The following is a 21,020-nucleotide window of genomic DNA, read 5'->3' as shown; positions in this document are numbered from 1 at the left end:
TAGTGTTTTCCTATGTTAGAAATAAGAGTTTACTACTGTCAATGTGAGAGTCCGCTGAAGGCAGAGTAGATGATAGAGTTAGTTAGAGTATCAGAAATACTCACTCTGAGCTTCATCCAGCTCCACCCTGAAAAAAACATGGGAGATTTATAAGTTACCCTCTTTAAAGTCAGGTCTAAATACATGTTCTCAAAATGAATGAATGATCACAAGGGCGCACACAGTAAGAGAACACTGAGTCCCTGCACACCCAACTTTCATTCATTCATGCAACAGGTACCTGAAGCGTGTGTAGTGTGTTTTTAACACTGTAACAGGTGCTGCAGATGGAGACAGGCAAAAAAAAAAAAAACCCAAAACAAAAGAAAAAGTAAAAAGAGAAGTTGCTGCCTTCATAGAGCTCAGTGGAAGGCAGTCTTTTCACAGCCATTAGAAAATACATTTATGATGAGTGCGACCAAGGGAAAGCATTACCTGCAGGTACTCTGGGGTCACCTAATCTGGGGGGGGCCCTAAAGCAGTGACAAAGGTGGAGGGGAGGAAACAGTATTTAGGGAGGAGGGCTGGGGACATCATTCTGGGCCTCAAAGTTTAGGACCAGCCTGCTTTTTTCTGCCCGCATGTCCCAGGACCTCTGCACTTGGAAAAATTAAAAATACAAAATGCAGGGGCATGCCTAGAAAGTTGGATTTACAACGGATCTTCCCTTCAATGTCAGCACCAAATCCAGGCAGGATGGAAAACCTTGGGAAAAATTCGGCAGACAGATCACCAAAGTTGGCACTAAGTACTGCCAAATGTCTGGCTGGCACCAATGTACAGGCTCAATTGGCCATAAAAAACCTCACTGTAGTCTTGCTCCTCTCAAAGGAAATCATTTTGCAATCCACAATGAGGCTTACCCCGAGGCCAGTCTTAGGGGGAGGCCTTGAATTTGGAGCTTAACTCAATTGCACAGTTTAGGGCAAGAGTTTCAGGTTTCAGATGGGCAGTCAGGTAATCCGATCCCATCCGAGTTTTAATGGCTTCTAAGAAATCCAAAGTGTTAAATCCTTTTCCCAGCCTCCCCCAGAGCGGTCTAAGGGAGCTTTTGGGGCCTCCAGTCCCCTCCCCATCTCTTATTCTCATACTCAAACTGTAACTAAGTCTGAGACACCCATTTAATACTCATTTCTTAATCTGAAAGTCTGGTCAAAATCTGTGCTCTAAAAATGTTTAAAAAACACAGAGACAGAGAGAGAGAGAGAGAGAGAGACAGAGAGAGAGGAAATAAACGAATAATGAACTGGAACATGCAGAAATGCTGTTTTATTTCAGGGACAATGCTATTCTGAGTCCTTCCGAGCCTGGGAAGAGCATTTTCTGGTTCTATGGAAACCGAAGGCAGCAAACCCAGGCAAAATCCACAACTCTGGTAATCCGCACATCTCTGAGAGTTCCGCCATCCCAGCCAGAAGGCAGGGAGCTGACTAAGTGTTATTAAGTCTGGCCCCTGGATATCAGTAGGTTAATGTAGACTAAATCCTTCCCTCCCAGTGTGGGAATTGCTTGAAAGACAGCACAACCCTAAAAACTTTAAATTAAGAGGGAGGAAAAAAACAAAAACAAAAACTTCACAACAAGAATAAAACGGACACACCAAACTTAATGGCAATTATTATTAATTATTGTACTTAATAATAACTACCATGCACAATACTGAGATATTGTGCCCAGCTCTTTCCTAAGCACTAAGCATCATCTAATATAACCTTCACCATTACCTATTAAAGCATCTGTATTATTATAATCCCCACAGTAAAGATGAGACACTCTTAGTAGAGAATATAAATGAACACATGCAAGGGCCACAGGGATGGAGAAACAGACTGGATTCTAGATATACTCTGGGTTTTTTTTTTTGGAACTTTTCAAGAGATTTCTTTTTTTATATTTTTAAATGTGCCTACATTTCTGCTTAGCAACAACCACTCCACTCCCCAAACTCTCCTTTCCAAAATACACACACTCATTCTTCCTCTCTCTCCTAGTCTCTCGTTTATGGTTTTATTAAGATACTAAGTCCAAGCATGGCTCTTGCAGCCTGGGGGACAGCACCTTGCAAACAGCACTGTTTGTTTATAAGGTGACACGCCCTCCCCTGCAGAGCGTGGGGGCACGATTAGAATCTACTAATGGCCAGAAAGCTCATTTTCATTCTACACTTGACAAAATAAACACCTCGTAAAGGCAGGTAAGCAGAAGCTCCTTTTCACTCTGGACTGCTTTGTCTTAATAACCTTTGAAAGGGAGGAACCCACTGCAGGGAACGTGCAGGCTCTGGCATACACAAAACACAATTATGGCAGGAGGAGATGGCAAAGCCCCCTATGTAAAGTTAATTTTTTTCCTCAAAAGGGGGTACCGCCCCTAAGTGCAGACCTAGGGCGGTAAATTGCAAAGGTTCTTCCGGTGCAAACTCTGGCTGCAGTAGCAGGATCTAACCGAGCCTGTCTTGAAAACCAGGACACTTGACTTCCCTGAAACCGGTTCCTGAAAGGGCTGATTTTCTTCCCCTCTTTTGTCCACAGCAAACGAAGCTCCACTTACATGTTGGAGAAAATATTACAAAACATCCCCTTTTTTCTAAAGTGCAGAATTTATGGTAACAGATAATTAACAACAAATGACAAACAATCTGAGTAGTAAAGGTCCCGGTTTGGTTGCCAAGATGATGGTATCAAATTCCAAGATAAACAGTGGAGCGTGCCGGCTGCCATTAGCGTGGTGGAGGGGTCGAGATGGAGCGATGCAAAACAGACCAGCCACCCGCCACCGAGGGGAATGGCGTGGGGCAACAACCTCCCCCGGGGTTATGAATTCCCTTCTGAACTCTCCAGCGGGCAAGGGGGTAAGACAAAGCTTACTCCACTGCACTGAACAGCGTACCCAAGCCTTTATATTTCACGCGGAGAAAACAGTAGATTCTTCTTTGAACTGCATTATGGAAGAATCAGGAATGACTATCCTTTAGGAGTTAACACCGCCTTCCTACCCTGTTCGTTCCTCCCAAAGATTCGCCCCTCCCCATTTCTTTTCTCTAAGCTTGAGACAAAGTAGGTTTCCCTGCTACCAGCTGTGCCCGAAGTGTGAGGGTTAAGAGCAGAGTGAAAACAAGTTAACCTGTAAAAGTCAGAATCTTGGCACGGCTTATGGTAAGGCTCCTTGATACTAACAGATGGCGAACCTTGGGAAATCGCAATTTCAGATATTTTTACATTTCTCAAAAGCAAGTTCATGGTTCACTATTTGTCAAATGGATTTTTTTAAAATATTGAAACACAAACCTAAAGTTTTGAATTACCTAACAAATTGTTCCTTCTCAGACAGCAAAACAGGTCAATGTATCAAAAATTGCTATTTCAGTCCTTTCAAATGCTGGGTTCATTGGTATGTAGAATTAGCATGCAGGCCCCAGAAAGCTAAGGTGCAATTTGTCTTATGTCCCTGTTGACTAATGTTTAGAGATGCTGACACTCTCTTGGTGTTAATGTCAAGGCAAGGCCAGGGACATCATAGCTGCAAGAAAAGGAAAGTTATGAGCTAATGAATAGGTCTGCCAGGCCCTGCCTGTCCCTCTCTCTCTCCTTCACACACACCTTCAGTTTCTACTCCAAGAAACAAACATCCCCTCATTATGTGCCCTGCCTACCCAAGCAGAACCAGTGTGCAAAAGTTGCTAATTAAAAAAACAAAAGGAATACATTGAATATAAAGCAGAACCGAGTACAATGGGTAAGATATTTGTGATTATAAAAACATGTATCTGATACAGTCTAATAGGGTCTGTGGTTATCGCTGAAGTCTTAGGGCAGAGCAAAATGAACAAGAGGGAGAAAAATTTTCCAAAACTCAGGACCGAAACAGAGCTGGTAAAATGTCGATGTTACAGCGTAAGTCTCAATCTTTCAGGAAATTAGAGAAACATGCTGAGGCTGCTTAGCTAGTGGGAGAGAATGTTTCTTCTTGATTTTAGTTTTAAGTCCTTGTGCAAAACTAAGTGTACAACCTGCAAACGCTTCAAAACGTGGTCTGTGGCCCAAATACCTAACGCCAAATACCACAAGTGAGCCACTTTGCCTTAGCCAGTCAGCATGCATGCCCAAACAGCCCACTGCTAGATGAGGAAAGAGACTTTTTTAACCCAAGAATTATCGAATCTTTGACCTGGAAGGTTTCAGAGACTGTCTGTACAAAGAAATAAACAGCTCTGAGTCAAGTCCATGTTATGGTGGAGGCCCTGCGATCTTTTACAAAAGCCACTACCGGCAAAGGAACTTCAAGAATGGTTTAAATTCACACTTGGAATTTTAAAGCTCAGTAATAGCAAGTACTAAAAATTTACCTCTGTTTGCTTTATTAAATGGTGCTAGTTTCTCCTTATCTTTTTTTAAAACTCATGTCAAGAGCTTTACTACCTAATATAAAAGTGCACAAAAATTTAAATCAACTAGAGGAGTACATAGTCTTGATTTGTAGTAAAGGAAAAAATACAAACAGCCTGCAAATATGTGTTTTCTTATTTGCATACATTTTACCCTTCTACAGGAGAAGAAACTGGAAAAAAAAATCTTCAAAGCAAAATATGCAGACCCAGTACTGCAAGGGCCAATAAACCCAACAGAGCTTCCTCTTTGCAGAGTCAGTGTTTCTACAGACAAAGCCTAAAAGTGTACTTTCCATGTTTAAAAAAGAAAAGGCAGACTAACGCGGTGGTCTGCAAAGTGTGGTGGTTTCATCCGTACTGATACTGAAATAACAGCCCAATCGTGCCAGGGCAGCCACTGAAACATCTAGTTTTCAGTACGCCACGAAAATCTAAAAGGAGAAAAAAGGACATGGGAAGGAGAGAGCTAAGGAAATACTGCAAAGGAAGGAAAACAAGCGGATGGAGAGACCTTCAGAGACTCAGTGAGCTTGCCTCCTTTCTGAAACAGTTCCGGACTACCTGGGGTCTGTTGTACAAGACGTGGTAGACCCGGTGGCTCTAGCTTTGTCTTCAAACCTTAAACATCTACATATCATAAGCGTTAAGTCTCAGAATTAGAATGAAATGTGTCTCAAACACAGACTCTATTACATTACTTCTTGTTGAGCTTGCCTTGCCATTATGTATAATTTTATCAAAATGCTTCCATGAAAAAAAGGTCTTTTTTAAAAAAGCTGTATTTAGAAGAAGAAATAGATCCAATCCTTAAGGAGAGGTGATAGGATGGTTTCCCAGTTTTATGTGTGCATCGGTGGACTGTGGCCACACTTTCCCCATGAATCTCTCTTCACCTCTATAAATGTAGGTAAGTATTTCAGAATTTCAAATCCAGGAACACCATATTACACAGGATCTGCTCTATTTATCAAAATTCCTTACCCTCCCAGAGAGTTAAATAACCAGAAAAACAAACAAATAAAAAATTCTATCTACTCGTGCAACATACAACTAGGGTTCTGAGAACAAATCCATAGGGGAAAAAACAGTATCTAATTTTTGGCTGGCATTTTAATGCTCGAATGCAAACAAAGAAATCTACAGAACAGGAAAAAAGTCAGCTCCACAACCAAGTCGAACGGTCACGGACCACAAGACCTGTACCCTCAGGGAGTGTGGAACAAAAAGAACTTCTTACTTTAAAAAAGAACTGAGAGAGCAAAAGAAAAATACCCTGTGTTTATCTATCAGTGCCAACTAAAAGGGCCATTCAGCATCTCCACGATGAATTTCAGATTGAAAACATTAAGAAAAATTATGGCCATGCTAATGTGCAGGCCAGTGATACATCTGTAATGAGAATGAGAATGAATAAGTGGCTTACCAAGAGAAAAAGGTTTTAGAGTTCTTTTTGGCAGACAGCTAACGCAGGCCAGCTCCACAGGAAAGGGTGAATTTCTACCTTGTTTCTCTCAAGTGCAGTTGGAGGGGGCCCCAGACAGTCATTCATGCATGGGTGTTACTCCTCCTCTGCCTTCAAGTTAGGGGTCACTGCTCTGCCCCTCCCACCGCATCCCCATGATGCCTCCTCCCTACATTTTTTTCCATACAGAATATCACTAATCAGGTGTTGTATGTGCTCTTAATTTCACACAGACTAAAGAAAAGGGAAGAGAGACCCTAAACTGCCAGAGTGAGGAAGAATGATGCTAAGGGGCATCAAGTCCCACAGCTGGGAAGGCACCTGAGAGGCACAGATCGGGGACCTAATTACTGACCACGCCAGGACCAGGACCCAGGTGCCCCAAACTGTCAGCCAGTCTCCTCCCACAAGCTATTTATTTACTGATACCGTAGACTCTGCCAGCTTCCAACAATGAATTTGAGGCTCCTTCTTAAAAAATCCCCCTTCAGGTAGAGACTAAGAAGGAGGCAGCATCCTTGGCAGTGCTCTCATCTTCCCACTCGTGCCCAAGGAACAGCCTTTGGTCTATTCCTCGAAAGTAGCACGGAACAGAAGGAGGTGTCATCAAAGGAAGCTAGGCCTGGAGTGCTTATTGCATATCTTGAAGGCAAAGCCAAGACTTGTAGACAAATTACATTTTTATCATTCTTTTAAAAAATTGTTTTATCATAAAACTATTACATAATTGTTAATTATAGAAAAGAAAAAAAATAAAAGGTCATTACCCAACACTCGTGCTGCAAATCCATTCCCAAATTTATTCCCTAAATAATCACCCGTAATGATGGTATTTATCTTTCCATACACTTTTATATATTTTTTAACTAAAAGGCACCGTTCTATCACACTGTTCTGTAATTTTGTTTTTTCACCTAACGATACTTAATACGGCCCTGAAATGAACATTTACTTTCTAACATATAGGAATGAAAGTTCAGATCAGAAAAACAAACAAAATCCTATAATAATTTTGGCATCGAATGATCCTCCAGATACCCTAAGCCAGGGGACCCCAACCCCGGGCCACACACCAGTACAGGTCGTGGCCTGCTAGGAAGGGGGCTGCACAGCAGGGTGAGCTTGGGGAGCCTCCATGGCATTACCACCTGATCTCCACCTCCTGTCTCCCTCCTCCAACCCCTCCCCTCCATGAAAAAATTGTCTTCCACAAAACTGGTCCCTGATGCCAAAAATGTCAGGGACCATTGCCCTAAACGCTTTAGATCATTTCTGATCAGCAGTGCCCAAGCACACACTGACATACTATGCAATGCAATGCAACCGAGAAACAAGAACACACACTGGACTTGTCAGGTTTTATACGACCACACAGTTGAGAAATAAAGCTATTTCAACAACTTACACTTATCTCATGCTCACCAAATAGTGGAAAAGACCATAAATATTACCTTAGCATCTGTTTATCAAGTGCTATCTTTCAGTCATTATCTGTCGTATACATCATCTCATTTAATGCCCACAACCAGTTAAAAGGGCCATTTAACCCATTTTACAGATGAGAAGACTGAGGCTCAGTAATCTGTCCATCATCGCCTGGCCAAGCCTGTAAATGCTGGGATCAGCATTTGTAGAGGATTCCAGACCACATTCTCAGCTACCATTTCTTATTCCGCAGCCCAAACTGTCCCTTTTGCATTCATTATGCTTAATTCTAGTTAATTATGCTTAACTCTTGATAACTCTGTGTTAACCACAGTCAGGTGGGGCATTTAAGACATTGATGGGGGTTCTAGGACCTGAGACCAGCCCTAGTGGAGGAAGGCCACTACGATTCCCCAGAGAACAGCCAGGCAACACTCAGCTCACTGGTTTCCTTCCCGCGCCACCCCCCGCCCCGTCACTCCCACGGAGTAACTAGAAGTAGGTGATACTCCTAAGCTATGATCTTGACAGACACTAAAAAGTCAGGATACCTGTCGACCCTAACAACCAAAAATCCCACCCAGAAAAGTTTGCTAGCCAAAACTTACCAGGGAGTTATTTTCTGATTTATTCATTTATTTATACTCGAAAGATTTTCAAAATGAACAGAAACAGCTTAGAATAAAAAATGCAGAATAAAACAATCACTGATGATGATATCTAACACTTACTGAGTACAGACCACATACGAAGCACTCCTCTAAGAAATTTACAATACTGTAAAGATAGGCACTACTTTCATTGTCTGCATTTTACGAACAGAAAAAAACACAGAAAAGTGAATACATTTCTCCATGTTTGGTTACACAGCCAGTAAGTGATGCAACCAGGTTTTAAATCCAACAATCTGATTCCCCTGGAGATGTTCACGACCCTGCTACAATGTTTCCCCAAAACAAGTGTAATAGAACCAGAGCTAAGTAAGATCCCCGGATCACCTGTAAAGTAGTATAGGATTATCTCACCACTGTGCTGTACATCTGAAACTAATATAAAATAATATTGGACGTAGGCCATAATTAAAAAATAAATATTTTTCTTGAAAAAGAAGACCCCAGGGGTGTTGACAAGGACATAGGCAAACAAAGTAACTAAAACTGAAAATAAAATTTGATTTGAACTTTTCAACAAGCAATCCTTAAAGAAAAGGGTGAGAATTAACCTCAGCAGACTAGCCGACCATCCTGATTAGTATGGGACCAAGGGGTGTCCCAGAACACGGGGCTTTCAGTGCAAAACCTGAGATTTTGGGATACTCTACGAAAAAGGTCTTATACTATTTTATTAGGCCTCAGATAATTGAAAACATACAAAATCATTATGGGTGTTTTCAAACCTACATTGGCTCCTTTAGCACCTCCTCCCACCATCATTAAGTACTAAATAATTTTCTCAACAGTCTTCTTGGGAAAGATGAAAGGGTTGTAGAAAAATGAAGTCCTGTTAATTGCTGGTTTTCAATCATCACATCTATTAGTGTGTTCAAGAGTCTGGGTAAGAGAGGCACACAAATTGTAGGTTAAATTCTGCCCTGCCAACTCCAGCTCTGTTTTAATTTTCTTTCCCAAGGTCATATAGAATTGCTTTCTTTAAAAAAAAAAAAAAAAGCCTTCCCTATGGCACCGGCAGAGATGCAGGCCAGTGGTTTTTAGGAAGCATGGTGGCAGCCTCATCAGGGCTCGCAGGTAACAGCAAACCAAGACCAGGCAGTACATTTCTTAAAGCCAGTGGAAAGACAGCTCTGAAATCAGTGATGAGCTTCACGAAGATGGAGACCAGGTCTTATGTACCTGTGTTCCCCGCAAAGCAACACCCTGCAAATAAATACTGTCTTACTTTCAATCTTCATCTTAGTGTGTGAGAGCTAAAAGATCCATAACTATGATTTGGTGCAAATGTTTACAAATGAGTAGACTAAGGTCTCAACAAGGAAAGTAAATTGCCCAAAGTGAATCACAAAGCTGAGGCGAGACTACCTGAATGAAATGAGAAGTGAGCTATTCCTGGATTAAGGTGAGAAAACCGGGGCTAGGCTGTATGAAAGAAAAAAAGGATCCTTCAAGGGAGCAGGTGATCTGTCACAGGTCTTCACAGACCTCGATTGTAGGTGAAAATGGGAAACAAATGATTTAGGAATCCCGTGAGAAATAAATGAGCAACTATTCAAGTGGGAAAGACAATATATCTGGAGGGATGGGGCCAAGCTCTGCGTGACATGTTGAAAATTTCAGAAAAACTGAAGAAATTTTAGGCTAAATATTTTATGGATATTTTCCAGCCAATTTTAGTTCCTATTTAGACTAAAGGCAATCTCTTATAAAGATATATGTAACAGAAATACAACATTCTCGCATTTCACCAAGATATTTGGATGCTTCGTGTGCACCAGCCACAGCACCAGGGCATCAAGCACCAAACAGCACAGGCCAGGACGCGGTGAGCCCAGATCTCGATGATACACACACACCTTCATTCAAACACCCGTGATGGGAAAACAGCTCAGAAAAATTCCAAGGAAACCCTCCAAATCTCAAACATAATTTCTCATCTCAATGCACAATCAAATCAATGGACGGATCAATCAATCAATCAATCAGTACTTCTGAACACCTGTTACCTACTCAGCCCCTGGAAAGAGAGAACAATGATAGTGGAGATGGTATGGTTTGAAGTAAATGCCAAGGGACTAGGGGCATTGTTGAGGGGGGCGGGGTGCTGGGGAGGCAGTCAATTTGGCCTGGGAGATGCAGAAGAGGTTTCATCGACATAGAGGAGCCTGAATGGCTCTGACACATGTGATGAGCAGAGCCTAAGTGTGAGTGGCTCTGCCCTGAGAAACAGTGAAGGCAGTGTCGCCAAGATGGAAAGGCTCAAGGTGTGCTCATGTGGCAGTGAGCCAACTTGCGTGGCTGGAGCCAAGCGTTCAGGTACGAGGCCGTCAGTGGGCGGTGACGGTGAAAAGGCAAGCTGGATCCAGCCCATGGGAGAATCCTCCACCGCAAGGCAGGAAGGAAGTCTGGTAAAAGGGCTACACAGCTATCTAGGCTGCCAGGCAAACCCCAGTTTTCCAGCCTTCAAATATTTCACAGCTAGATCTAAGCAGATTAGTTCTAAGATTACATGGTTTTTTAAATATCTCTGTGCATTCACAGTTCAGGAGTGGAATCTTACGGCTACGAACAAGTGAAGACTAAGCTGAGATTCCTTATCAGTCATTTTCCAAGAAACCTGGGGCAAAACATACTTCTTTTTGCCTGAAAGAAAACAGAATCCACGAAGTTCTTTACAATTCGTTAAATCAAAACCTCACCCCAGCAAAACAGAGCTAAAAGTATCCTAAGTCCACTTGCACAAATTCTATCACATATTTGAAGAAAAATAAGTTATTAAAAGAATAAAAGAAATATTTCAAATGAACACATAGTTGTTCAGAAAAACCATTTTAACAGAGAAAGATCTTATTCACCTTAAAACTTTTCCTTAAAATCATATTAGTAATCCTCCATAATCATGAATATATTCTGATTTAAAACAAGCATAAATTTTTTACAAATAGTTTAGCACAAACCATTCAGAAGGATTTCTTCCTTTTTCTTTTTTTTTTTTTAAGAAATCTCCCATCACAGGTAACTGAGTGGCTCTACTGGATAAACTTGCATAGTAACATCGTACTTTTACACCAATACCCAGGCAGTCGAGAGAAAGATCTTTTTGTCTGGTTGGTGTTTCTAAATTTGAGGGGGGAGGGGGGTGTGTTGGGGGAGGGCGGTCCTACTATTTTTTAAATGCTCAAGTAAAACAATTACTAAAAAAAGAAAAAGAGCTTGTGACTTGGACAAGCCCTGAGTTCATTCACTTTTGCCAGGAGTGGCAGAAACAGTCAACAGTGCCCTAACCTGCTTTCTCTCTTGACTACACAATAGTTTTCAAAGAGGTTTAGTCCTACTGTGAAAGACTCATGTTAGACATTGGAAGGGTCTCATAGAGAATTAGCACCAGGCCTTGAACAACAAGGGAAATGGTGACCTTTTGCCCCATCTGCTGAAAGCCCAGCACATCCCATGGCAGAGGAACAGAAAAAAGCTGGTGTGCACCCAGGTGCTGCAAAATCCTTGCCTCTTGGTTTCTCCCACACTTTGTTCCTGAAACAGTTTAAACCACACATGACTGAAATAGTACTAGGGACAGTTCGGGCACCAGGGCCCCACTGTCCCTGAGTCCTTTGTTCCCTACACGGTACGAGGCGTGCCAATGCAGCACACTTTCCACTCGCAACAGGCAAGGCAGTGAGCGCATTTAGCAGAGGCCGAACAATTAGTCCCGATCAGGCCCATTTCCCAGCTAAATGGAAAAGGGTAGTGAGGTGAGGGGAAAAAAGTGAAATTTTCAAGAAATATTTCCTCATGGAGACAGCAATAAAATGGAAAGCAAACTGAGCGAGGGGTCAGGAGACGCTGCCAAAATTCACTTAGGCAGATACCTTAACCTTTCTGTTGTTTGCCATAAAACGTGGGCAACCTACCACTACTCACCACAGGCTGTGAAAATCTAATGTCGAATCGTGGTGGATGGAGAGTCCTCTGAAAATCTGAAGTGTGACACAGATGTGGGGTATCCCTCCAAGCTATATTTGGAACCACAGATACGCATCTGTTTTGCAAATCATATACCTTTTATTCTCCCTGGCAGAAATCATTAGTGATTTTCTTATTTTATGTCTATTTTCTTGCCTGCTGGTTTTTAAAGTTCATGAGCGATACTTACATATGTACATGTGGCGGCTGGAATCTGCTCTGGTTGATGTTGTAATGCGTGAATGCCTGGGTGGGGTTAGAGCTGTATTCATCCACCGTTATGGTAACTTTGCCTTGAGAAGGAATCCCATGTGCCATCCTTCCTCCCTATAGGCATGAGCAATTCACAACTTTCCGGAGCAAAGGATGGAAGCAGGCATGGTGCGCTTCAGCCAACCTCTGAACCCAAGGATCTACTCATCAATACTGCTGCGTTTCTGGAAAAAAAAAATTATAAAATGAGAACAAAGGAAAAGAGGGTGTCCTACGAGATGTCAAATGTGACCCATGGTCATGAAATTAGTTCAGGAAAAAACAATCTCAGTACATGTTGCTGCCTTGTGGGTACCACCTTTCCCAACTCTCTACCCTGTGAGCACTGGACATCACCCTCCATGTGACACCTCTGGCTGCTAGCAAATCATTTCGATGGCATTCAAACCAAGATTTCCTCCGTAATTATAATTATGGCACTTAACATGAATTACAGAAGGGCCATATCCACAGTTGCCATGGTGTCTAACTATAAACGGTTTGTGCTCGAAGTGGGAGACTCTTCCAAACCTTCCCTGCTAATTAGAATATTTGGTCTGAACAAAGTTGCTGTCATATAATAATTGAAATATCAATGTTTAACACAACCATAAAATGCAATGACAAATCTAAGCTTAAAATGCTGTGCTCATAACAGTACCTGCGTGTACCTGAACTCCCCAGATCCTATATGCACACATTACACATACTTTTTTCTTTCACGAGCAGCTTCCAAAATGCATCCGTACTCAGTGCCTGGTATACATATGCATTCCACTTGGGCAAAGAACTTCAGGGTGAGGCAAATCCTTCATGCTAAATGCAATATAATTTCTCGAAACAGTGCAGTCACTTGGGGGAAAGGCAAACACATCCAGGCTTGGACCACTGCTTTGGATGCATTCATTACCGCCCCTCCATCCGCCAGGAGGGAGCAGTCAAGGAGGGCAGCCATTACATCTACCGCCTGCCTCGTTCTTGCTTGCTGAAGCGGAATTCTCCATAGTTGGTTTCACACTTCTTTCAAGTTCCCACTAGTTTTGAATCTTCTCTTAAATGTCAATATATGATTTGCTGCACTGGGCTCAGAAATAAGGATGTTTACTTTTATGGCAGGTGTGCAAAGACTGAGGAAAGCCCCTCCAAGCACGCAGGCCCGTTGCTACTGATCAGTGCAGTGGAGAAGCGGCAGAGGACAGCATGGTCCCTGTGTAACCCTAGGGTGACCCACTTTAAGTGCTGCACATCAAAATACGATTGCCATGTGCACCATTAAGCTCTGGAGTCTTAGCTGCTATCGCAAATAAATATATTTAGAATAATAAGATTAGATTTGAATTTGGCAGGAAACACCTTCAATATCAAGCAAAAGGCAGATGGCCTGCTATAGGCCATTTATTTTATTATTTTACAACCCGGGGCTTGTGTCGTCCTCCATATGCTAACTGGGCTAAGAAATTCCACAGCGTTCTACTCAAATCATGGCCTTGTTCATCTGAGCAAAGCGAGCTAAGCAACACCCACCTTGCCTGCATGCATTCCTCATGGACAAAGGCACTGCCAAGAGAGAATCCCTGGTGCACTGGCATTTTAAACAGTGTCACTTTGGGTTCCCTTTCTTCTTCCTGGCTCCATGGGAGGTAGGAGTCCTTGAAGCACCAGTTGATAGACAACCAGGCGAGTAGGATTAACAAAATTAAAATCTTTCCCTGCTCCTCTGATGTAAGATATCTCTAAGAACTGCTTACAAGTCATAATGTAGCCGTTTTCATACCAAGTTTGCAGCTGTTTCCTTAATTTCCCCCACAATTATATTTTACTGTTATTTTGCATAACAGTAAAACACAACACCTGCTTCAAATTGCAGTCCTGGTCTAAGTACTGTAATTCTCTTTTGAGACACAAAGTACCCGAGACACTACTGAAGCGCAAAACTGCATAATTGTGCCATGCTGAAAAGTAAATACAAATGAAAACATCTTCCTGTTATAGAAATGATTGTCATTAAAAAGAATGTTAGCCATCAAAGCACAGAGGGAAAAAAACACACATTTTCAGACTGCAAGAACTTAAAAGTGTTTGCACAAATTAGAGAGTGATGTAAAAATTACACGGCAATTCTTATGTTCCTGCCATCAAGGTCTATTGTGTGAAATGCAGAATGTTAAGAAGCGAAGGACACAACATTCACGTCGAGACCATTGTGACCTCTCAGTAACCATCTCAGCACCCAGTGCTAGAAACGGCTTAAATGTTTCTGGAGCAAACTCACTGATAACACCGGAAGTGGCCTAGAAATAAAACAGATATACTCATTCTGTAAATATCTACGCAATGACTTACAGGAGTTAGTGGTAGACCCTGCCTTCCAAAACCTAGAAGAGATTGAATTTAGAAGGTGAGCAATTCACATCCTAAATGGTATCCTAAAGTCAGTATCCTAAACTCAGAGAAGTTTAGGATACTGTATCCACTGGAAAGTCAGAGAAGACTGCCTTTTCTATCAGGTGAACATCGTGCCTCTTTGCCCCAGCAAGACAAATAGAACATCTTTTCATCAGCAAGCGCAGGCCCCTCTAACTCTGAAGGGCTAAATGGGTAGCTGGCACCTCATTTGAATTCCTCTTAACCATGTTCTCTTTCAAATGGTTTATCAAAACGGTGCACCTGCAGCGTCCATCTTCTTTAATCTGGAGTCCTTTGAAGAAAATGTCAGACTGAGGCAGACTACCTCAAAACTTTCACAGGAACCTTGCAGACAAGTCCGGAAAAGGCTTATTTTTTAAAATGCTATGTCTACTTTCACTCACACCACAAAGTGAACATATCCTAAGAATATTAAACACCAACACATAGGAAAGACCTTTTTTTGGTAAACTCTCAAGAGATGAGACGATGGTCTCCCCCCTCAACTTGAGAAATTTGTTAAAAGCTGGAAACGAGAGAGGATGACACACTGCCTAGGAACTATCAAGAAGCTCCATCACCTAGCTTCACACATGTAGGCAGTGAAACCTTCCAAACGATCAGATTTTGGAGCATCTCTCCCGCATCACACTTATATCACTTTTTACATACAATATAATAAAGAGACCAGTATTTCTTTTTCATTTTCATTTTATACTTAAACACATCTGCCTCACAAAACAAAGGAACCTGGTACTAAATGCCAGGAATCCTAAAGAAAAATAAAAAAGGGGCTGGCACTGCCAAACATTCATGCTGGTGCTAGTTTGATTTTCTATAAAAAAAAAAAAATCATGGGAGCACATTTTGCATTTCCTGGACAGCAACCGTTTCTCCTGTCCCTGCAGCAGCGCAACTACGTACGAGGTTTTCCCCCAGCACTCTAGCTGGAAAACATTTTAAAGTCTGCTGGCAAGGAAAGGATTAAAAGCTGAGGAACTGAGGAACTGTCTCCACCTCCTAGACACCAGAAGTCCATTTTAGCAAAAGTTTCAAAGCAGCAACTCATGACCTCTCTCCCCGAGCACCACATGTTAGAGCCTATGAGAAAGGAGCCCTTGATTTCGTCGTTTAAACAAGGATGCTTTTTTTATTCACTTGCCCTGAGAAGATAGCCCAACCGCCTGGCCAGACTCTAGAACTCGCCTGCTGCAACTCCGCCAAATTGCGCTCTCCTCCCTCTGTCGTACTGATCGAGTGATCGCTCAACTCACGCCCTTGCTTTTTTATGCCCACCTCCAGTTACTCATCCCTGTATCACAGAGCGATGCTCACAAGCCTTCCCGGCAGCTACTCTGCCAGGGCTTTGGGAAGGATGCACAAAGTTCCACGTGCCTCTGTCCACGGAGCGCCCTCCCGTCCGCCGCACTTACACCTGAACTTGTCTCCAGCACTGCGGACACCCGGGTGGCACATTCTTTGGGAGAGGAAGGGCAGGACTTTTCTCCTACGCCTCTGGCTGCGCGTAGTCTATATATGGTGGGGCGGGGGGCGCGGAATTCTCTACTTTGGATTGGTGTGTTTGTTTTAAATCGGGGGGATGGGGGCTTCACCAACTACACACACACACACACACAAACGCACACACGCGCGCGCGCACGCAAGCTCGCCCTGCCCTCCCGGCTCACGGCCGGCTCGTCCGGGCTACAGCTCCCCCTTCCTTCCTGGAGCACCAGCTCGCCTTACTCGCTTAGTCCCTGGTTGCCACGGCCGTCGCCTCTGCTGCCACCGCCGCTGGCACTGCTGGCGCTCGCGGCCCCGGGCTCCGCTGGGCGCCTGTCTTTCTTTCTCTCCCTCTCCCCCAGCCCCAGATTGATTGATGACCACCGGCGGCCAATGGCTCTGACACCGCGCCATCCTCGCTGAGGCATCACAGCCCCAGACCCCCGACGTCAGGCTCCCGGGCGCGTTGGCATCCCCGAACCCTCAGAGTGGAGCCTGCGCCCGGGGCCGCCGCCGCCTCCCAGCTCTCCGCCAGGGTGCTGCCGGGCTGCTTTCCCGGAGGGACGGAGAAAGGAAGGGAGGGAGCCGGCGAGCATTGGAAGGGGGTGTAAAGAGCCTGGTTCCCACCCCACCCCCCCTTGGAAATCTTTTCTTTCACTTAAAGTTTTGTTTGTGTTTTCCATCCTGACCTGTTTGTGTTTGTTTGCAGCATCTCGAATCAATTACATATTTTTCGTGACCCGAATTTACACTTAATTTGGGATGTGTTGCGGGGACGTAAACATGGTATAAATCTACCCCACTGGGACATTTCTAATTTCCTTTTTTGCTGGTGGATTCTAACCCCCTCCCTAATCTCCAGAAAAACGCCCCCTCCACCTCCTTAGGCCGCAAGACCCCAGAATTCAAAGGCTTTACAAAGATAACCCTGTTACATGTAAATAGCAAAGAAACTCCTGCCTCCAGAAGAAATCGGGCGGCAACGGTTACTTTTTTCTCACCGCTGGTCCCCAGCTGCCCAGCCCGAGTCACCAGCTCGCTCCGCCCGCTGCGATCATGAAGACCGAAAGCGGCGGGGAAGAGCGAGGGGCGCAGGGACAGGGTGAGAAATATCCCCGAGCGAGGGCAGCGCGCGAGCTAGCAGCCCCGGGGGTGCCGGTGGAGCGCAGCCGAAGCACAAAGCTGCGCGGAGCCTTCTCGGCCCCCGCACCTCGCTCCGGCCGCCACGGGCGCCCGGGGCTCGCGCCAACACAATGCACCCAGGCCTAGGCCAGGGCGGCTCGAACACATAACCCTGGGACTTTCTAGTAAACAGCTCGCGGTGCCCTCGTCCCCACCCTCATCCCCGCCGCCAGGCTTTTGCCGCTGCCCCTCACCGGCACCCTTCCTCCGCTCCTAAGAAATCCCAGAGGAGGAGGGGGCGGGGACGTGGGGACCCGGAGAGGTCGGGGGCCGAGGACTGGGGGGAGGGGAGAAGAGCAGAGGGGCAAGATGGGGAGTGGGAGAGAGTCAGCTCCTAAAAAAGAATTCGCTTTCGCTTGGGGGTAGAAAATAAGCCCTACTCGGGTTCCGAATTGCCCGGGAAGCGTCCGCTCATGTGAATGTAAGGGGCACGGGGCAGCCGCGGTCCGCAGCCTCCGAGCCCCCCGCACGCGCCTCTGACAAGGCACCTCTCACCCGGGCTCCGCTTTGTGTGTGCATTTTTTTCCCTTCCTCTCGCGCTCGGCACCGGGCGCCGGGCTGCCTCCTCCCCCCTCCCCCGCCCTCCGCCTCCCTTCCCGGGGTGGATTACCTTTCCCGGGCTGCGCTCCGGGTCCGGGGGATGCCTTCAGCGCCCGGCCAGCAGGCGATCCATCGCAGAGCGACCACAGCCGGCGAGAGGCGCGCTGGGGGCGCGCTGGGGCGGCGAGGGGCGAGGGCGGGCCAGAACCTTCGACCCCCGAGGTCCCGCCGCGGGCTGGGGTTGGGGGCCGAGGGGCGCGGCGCTAGGGGGAGGTGGGGGGGTGGGAAGAAAGGACGGGAGCAGCCTCGATCGGGGAGAGATCGAGCAAGGGGGCGAGGAGAGAGAGCGCAAGGGCGCGGCGAGCCGGAGGGAGCGGTGCAGTGACAGGGACTGCCACTGGGGTCAAAGGAGCACAGCTCCAGGAAGCAGGGCGGCCGAGGCGCCGCTCCGTGCGCGCTCCCCGGCGGGACCCCGCGCCCCCGCGTGCCCCTCCTTCAACCCCGGCCCACTCGAACCCCCACCGGCTTCCCGAGGCCCCGGGGTTGCAAGAGGAGGAGGGAACTGAGGGCGAGGCCGTCAGCTTGCTGGTGCTCCCGGGTCAAGCAGGAGGCAGGAAGCTGAGCTGCAAGTTCATCATCAGGAGTGTGATCAGCGTAAAAATGATAGGGGATCGGGGAGGGGGTGATTCGGAACCCCAGGACAAATAAAGAGAGTTTTCCCTCCAAATGGGCGTCTTTTGCAAAGAACACCCAGGCCTCCCACCCACCGACCTGCCAGGCGCTGTCTGGAGTCCTGGCACAGCTCCAGGGCGCAGAGCTCGCCGCTGGGGCTAGGCGAGAGGCTCGGGCTCTGCGCTCAGACCAAAGAAGGCTACCCTGGGTCCCCTCCCATCTGCTGAGCTCAGGCTTTCCTGGGGGAGAGCTATGCTCCTTTTTCTCAAGCCTTTCACCTCGCCAGAAACGTACAGACACACGCACACACCCCTTTCTCTCTGCTACGTTGTTCCTGAGAAAGAAAAGGCCAGTCCAACTGATAATTTTTTTTTCACCTCCATGAATTGAGGCAGATTCAGGATAGAGAGTTGAGGAGAGGCAGACTGTAGTTTTCACTTTTGTCTTTGGGGTACATTTTCCCCAAAAGATGAGCCCTTCAGAAACATTTTGAAATTCCAAGTTTGTCCCCTTTTTTCTGCTACTTTGGATAATGGGGGGGAAAGTTTTTCAGAATTGCATGAAAACAACGTAAGGAAAGGGAAAGCCACTGAAATGCTAGGAGACAAGAGACAAGAAAGAGAAGGCTCTTAGAAAACTTGGTTGGCAGGGCTGTCTGTGAAAGATGAGGTGGCCCTGTGATGTTATGCCATTGTCAGAGCTGAAGGATTTGGACGGCAACCAGATCTAATTCCTTTCCAGGAGTCAGACTCACAGATCTAGCCTTTCTCCAAAGGGAAATCCAATGGTGTGTGTGTGTGTGTGAGAGAGAGAAGTGTGCAAAGTATGCTATGTGACAACTGACTAGACATGCTGGCTGAAATTATATCCCCTAAAAATAAAAAGGAGCCATTTCAACCTGGTCTGTGGCCTCCATGCTGAGACTAATTGGTTTCCAGGGTCTGGGGAGGAAGGGAGAGAGGCTGGTAGGAGCTCCTATAAAAAAAGATCAAACGGAATTCACTTGAAAATATTTCCCTTTTACAATAGGCTTTCCTGGCACTTGAATTTTAAGGAACCTATCTCTTATGCCTGGGCCGAAATGAAGGGGGAAATGGTCTTGCTAATGTATTTATTTTGTTGTACAATATGCGCAGTGTCGGTGCTTGTCAACTCTGCTAGGATCAAGGGACAGCGACTGCCCTTGGCCAGAACAAATGACAGCAAGAGGCACTGACATTAAAGAGTACCGAAGATGGAGTGGGGTACTTTGTCATTTTGTTTTCATTTTCTAGCCCAGTAGCAAACACTGACTAGAATCATGTTTTTGAAGAAATGCTTAGATTTGGTACACTCCTCTTATCTAAATGTTTTGAATTTTTAGGCTGATTTGGGATGATTTAATCAGTTGGAAAAAAATTTAGCGCCAGCCAAATAACTTGTGTTGTTTTCTAACTTTTCCATTCTTTCTTAAAAAAAAAAAAAAAAACCTAACTAGTAGTTGGTCAAAATAGCCAAAATAGTTTGTACATGATTCTAAACCTGTGTGCACACAGACAATAAATAATAAGGCCTTTCACTTTACTGACACATTTTATAAGATTTAATTCTATAAACAATCAATTGAGTGATCCTTTACAAAGATGGTGAAAATTTGTATATTATTTTGCTGACTGGGGAAAACTTTGAGGCAAAAAAGCCTAAAATTGCAACTTGTACTATAAGAAGAAGTCAGCTTCTACCGTGTACCTGCTGATCAATTATCCAGTGAAAGAGGCAGTGGCCAAGCTGTATCAATATTCTGAAATTTTATTTCCATTAGGCTACCCAAAGAAAGAAGCTGGAGAAATGTAAGTGAATTTCAATGGCAAATCAGGGACAAAAGGAATTCACTTTTCAAATAATTCTCATTACATAGATTTGAACATATTGCATTTAGTTAAATCATATTCCCCACCAATGTAACTACTACACTAAAAGCTTGTTTTAAAATGATTGGATGTGAACCATGTCTGTCCCCTGACATCAGCTTTGAAACACTGAGCCTCATTATACCAAATTTTAAATGCTAAAGGCTGGCACTTTTTAAAAAAAGATTAAGTGAGCCTATAAGCTCCATTTTTTGGTTATTGTTGGTAAATGCAATTTTTATTGTTTATAATGGAAAAGAAAAGAAGGATTAAAATCAAATGCTAAGTTTATGATCGTTTCTATGCAAATACTACAAATTTTTTTCTTTAATGGAATGTAAATCTGGACCCTTTCTCCAGTGATTTCATTGAAGGAACTGGCAAATATGCTTCCTGATAGCCTGCTGCAATGTCTTTTAACATATCTCTACGGAATGTACTTAGGGAAGCAAATGAGAGAGAGGAACCTGGGAGAACTTTAGGTGGAAGCTTGGAAAGTGAGTCCTGCTTCCCGTGAAAGCTCAGTACTTTCTTTGGAGGTGGCTTTCATTCTTCTATCACAGGTTTTTCAGTAATTCAGGGATACTTGTGTGTAACTTAACACTTGGTTCAATAGTGTGATTCTTCTT

General features: G+C 44.7%; 1 protein-coding gene across 4 annotated transcripts in view; it reads right to left on the bottom strand.

The window, feature by feature from the left end:
- MPPED2 (metallophosphoesterase domain containing 2) overlaps positions 1-18,639 on the bottom strand; it is a 158,166-nt gene extending 139,527 nt beyond the window's left edge. The window contains exons 1-2 of one of the 4 annotated variants that reach the window (XM_053924918.1): positions 17,901-18,639; positions 12,138-12,384 (exon numbers count right to left, since the gene is read on the bottom strand). In XM_053924918.1, coding sequence (XP_053780893.1) covers positions 12,138-12,265 — 128 coding nt within the window. In that variant the 5' untranslated portion in view covers positions 12,266-12,384; positions 17,901-18,639. The other 3 variants (XM_053924919.1, XM_024558934.4, XM_045194229.1) reach the window with 3 other exon arrangements.
- Between the last annotated feature and the right edge of the window lie 2,381 nt (positions 18,640-21,020).

This window comes from Desmodus rotundus, chromosome 5, assembly GCF_022682495.2.
Source record: "Desmodus rotundus isolate HL8 chromosome 5, HLdesRot8A.1, whole genome shotgun sequence".
Taxonomy (NCBI): Eukaryota; Metazoa; Chordata; class Mammalia; order Chiroptera; family Phyllostomidae; genus Desmodus; species Desmodus rotundus.
The sequence above is the reverse complement of the archived record's forward strand: the minus strand, read 5'-3'. Positions and strand labels throughout refer to the sequence as shown.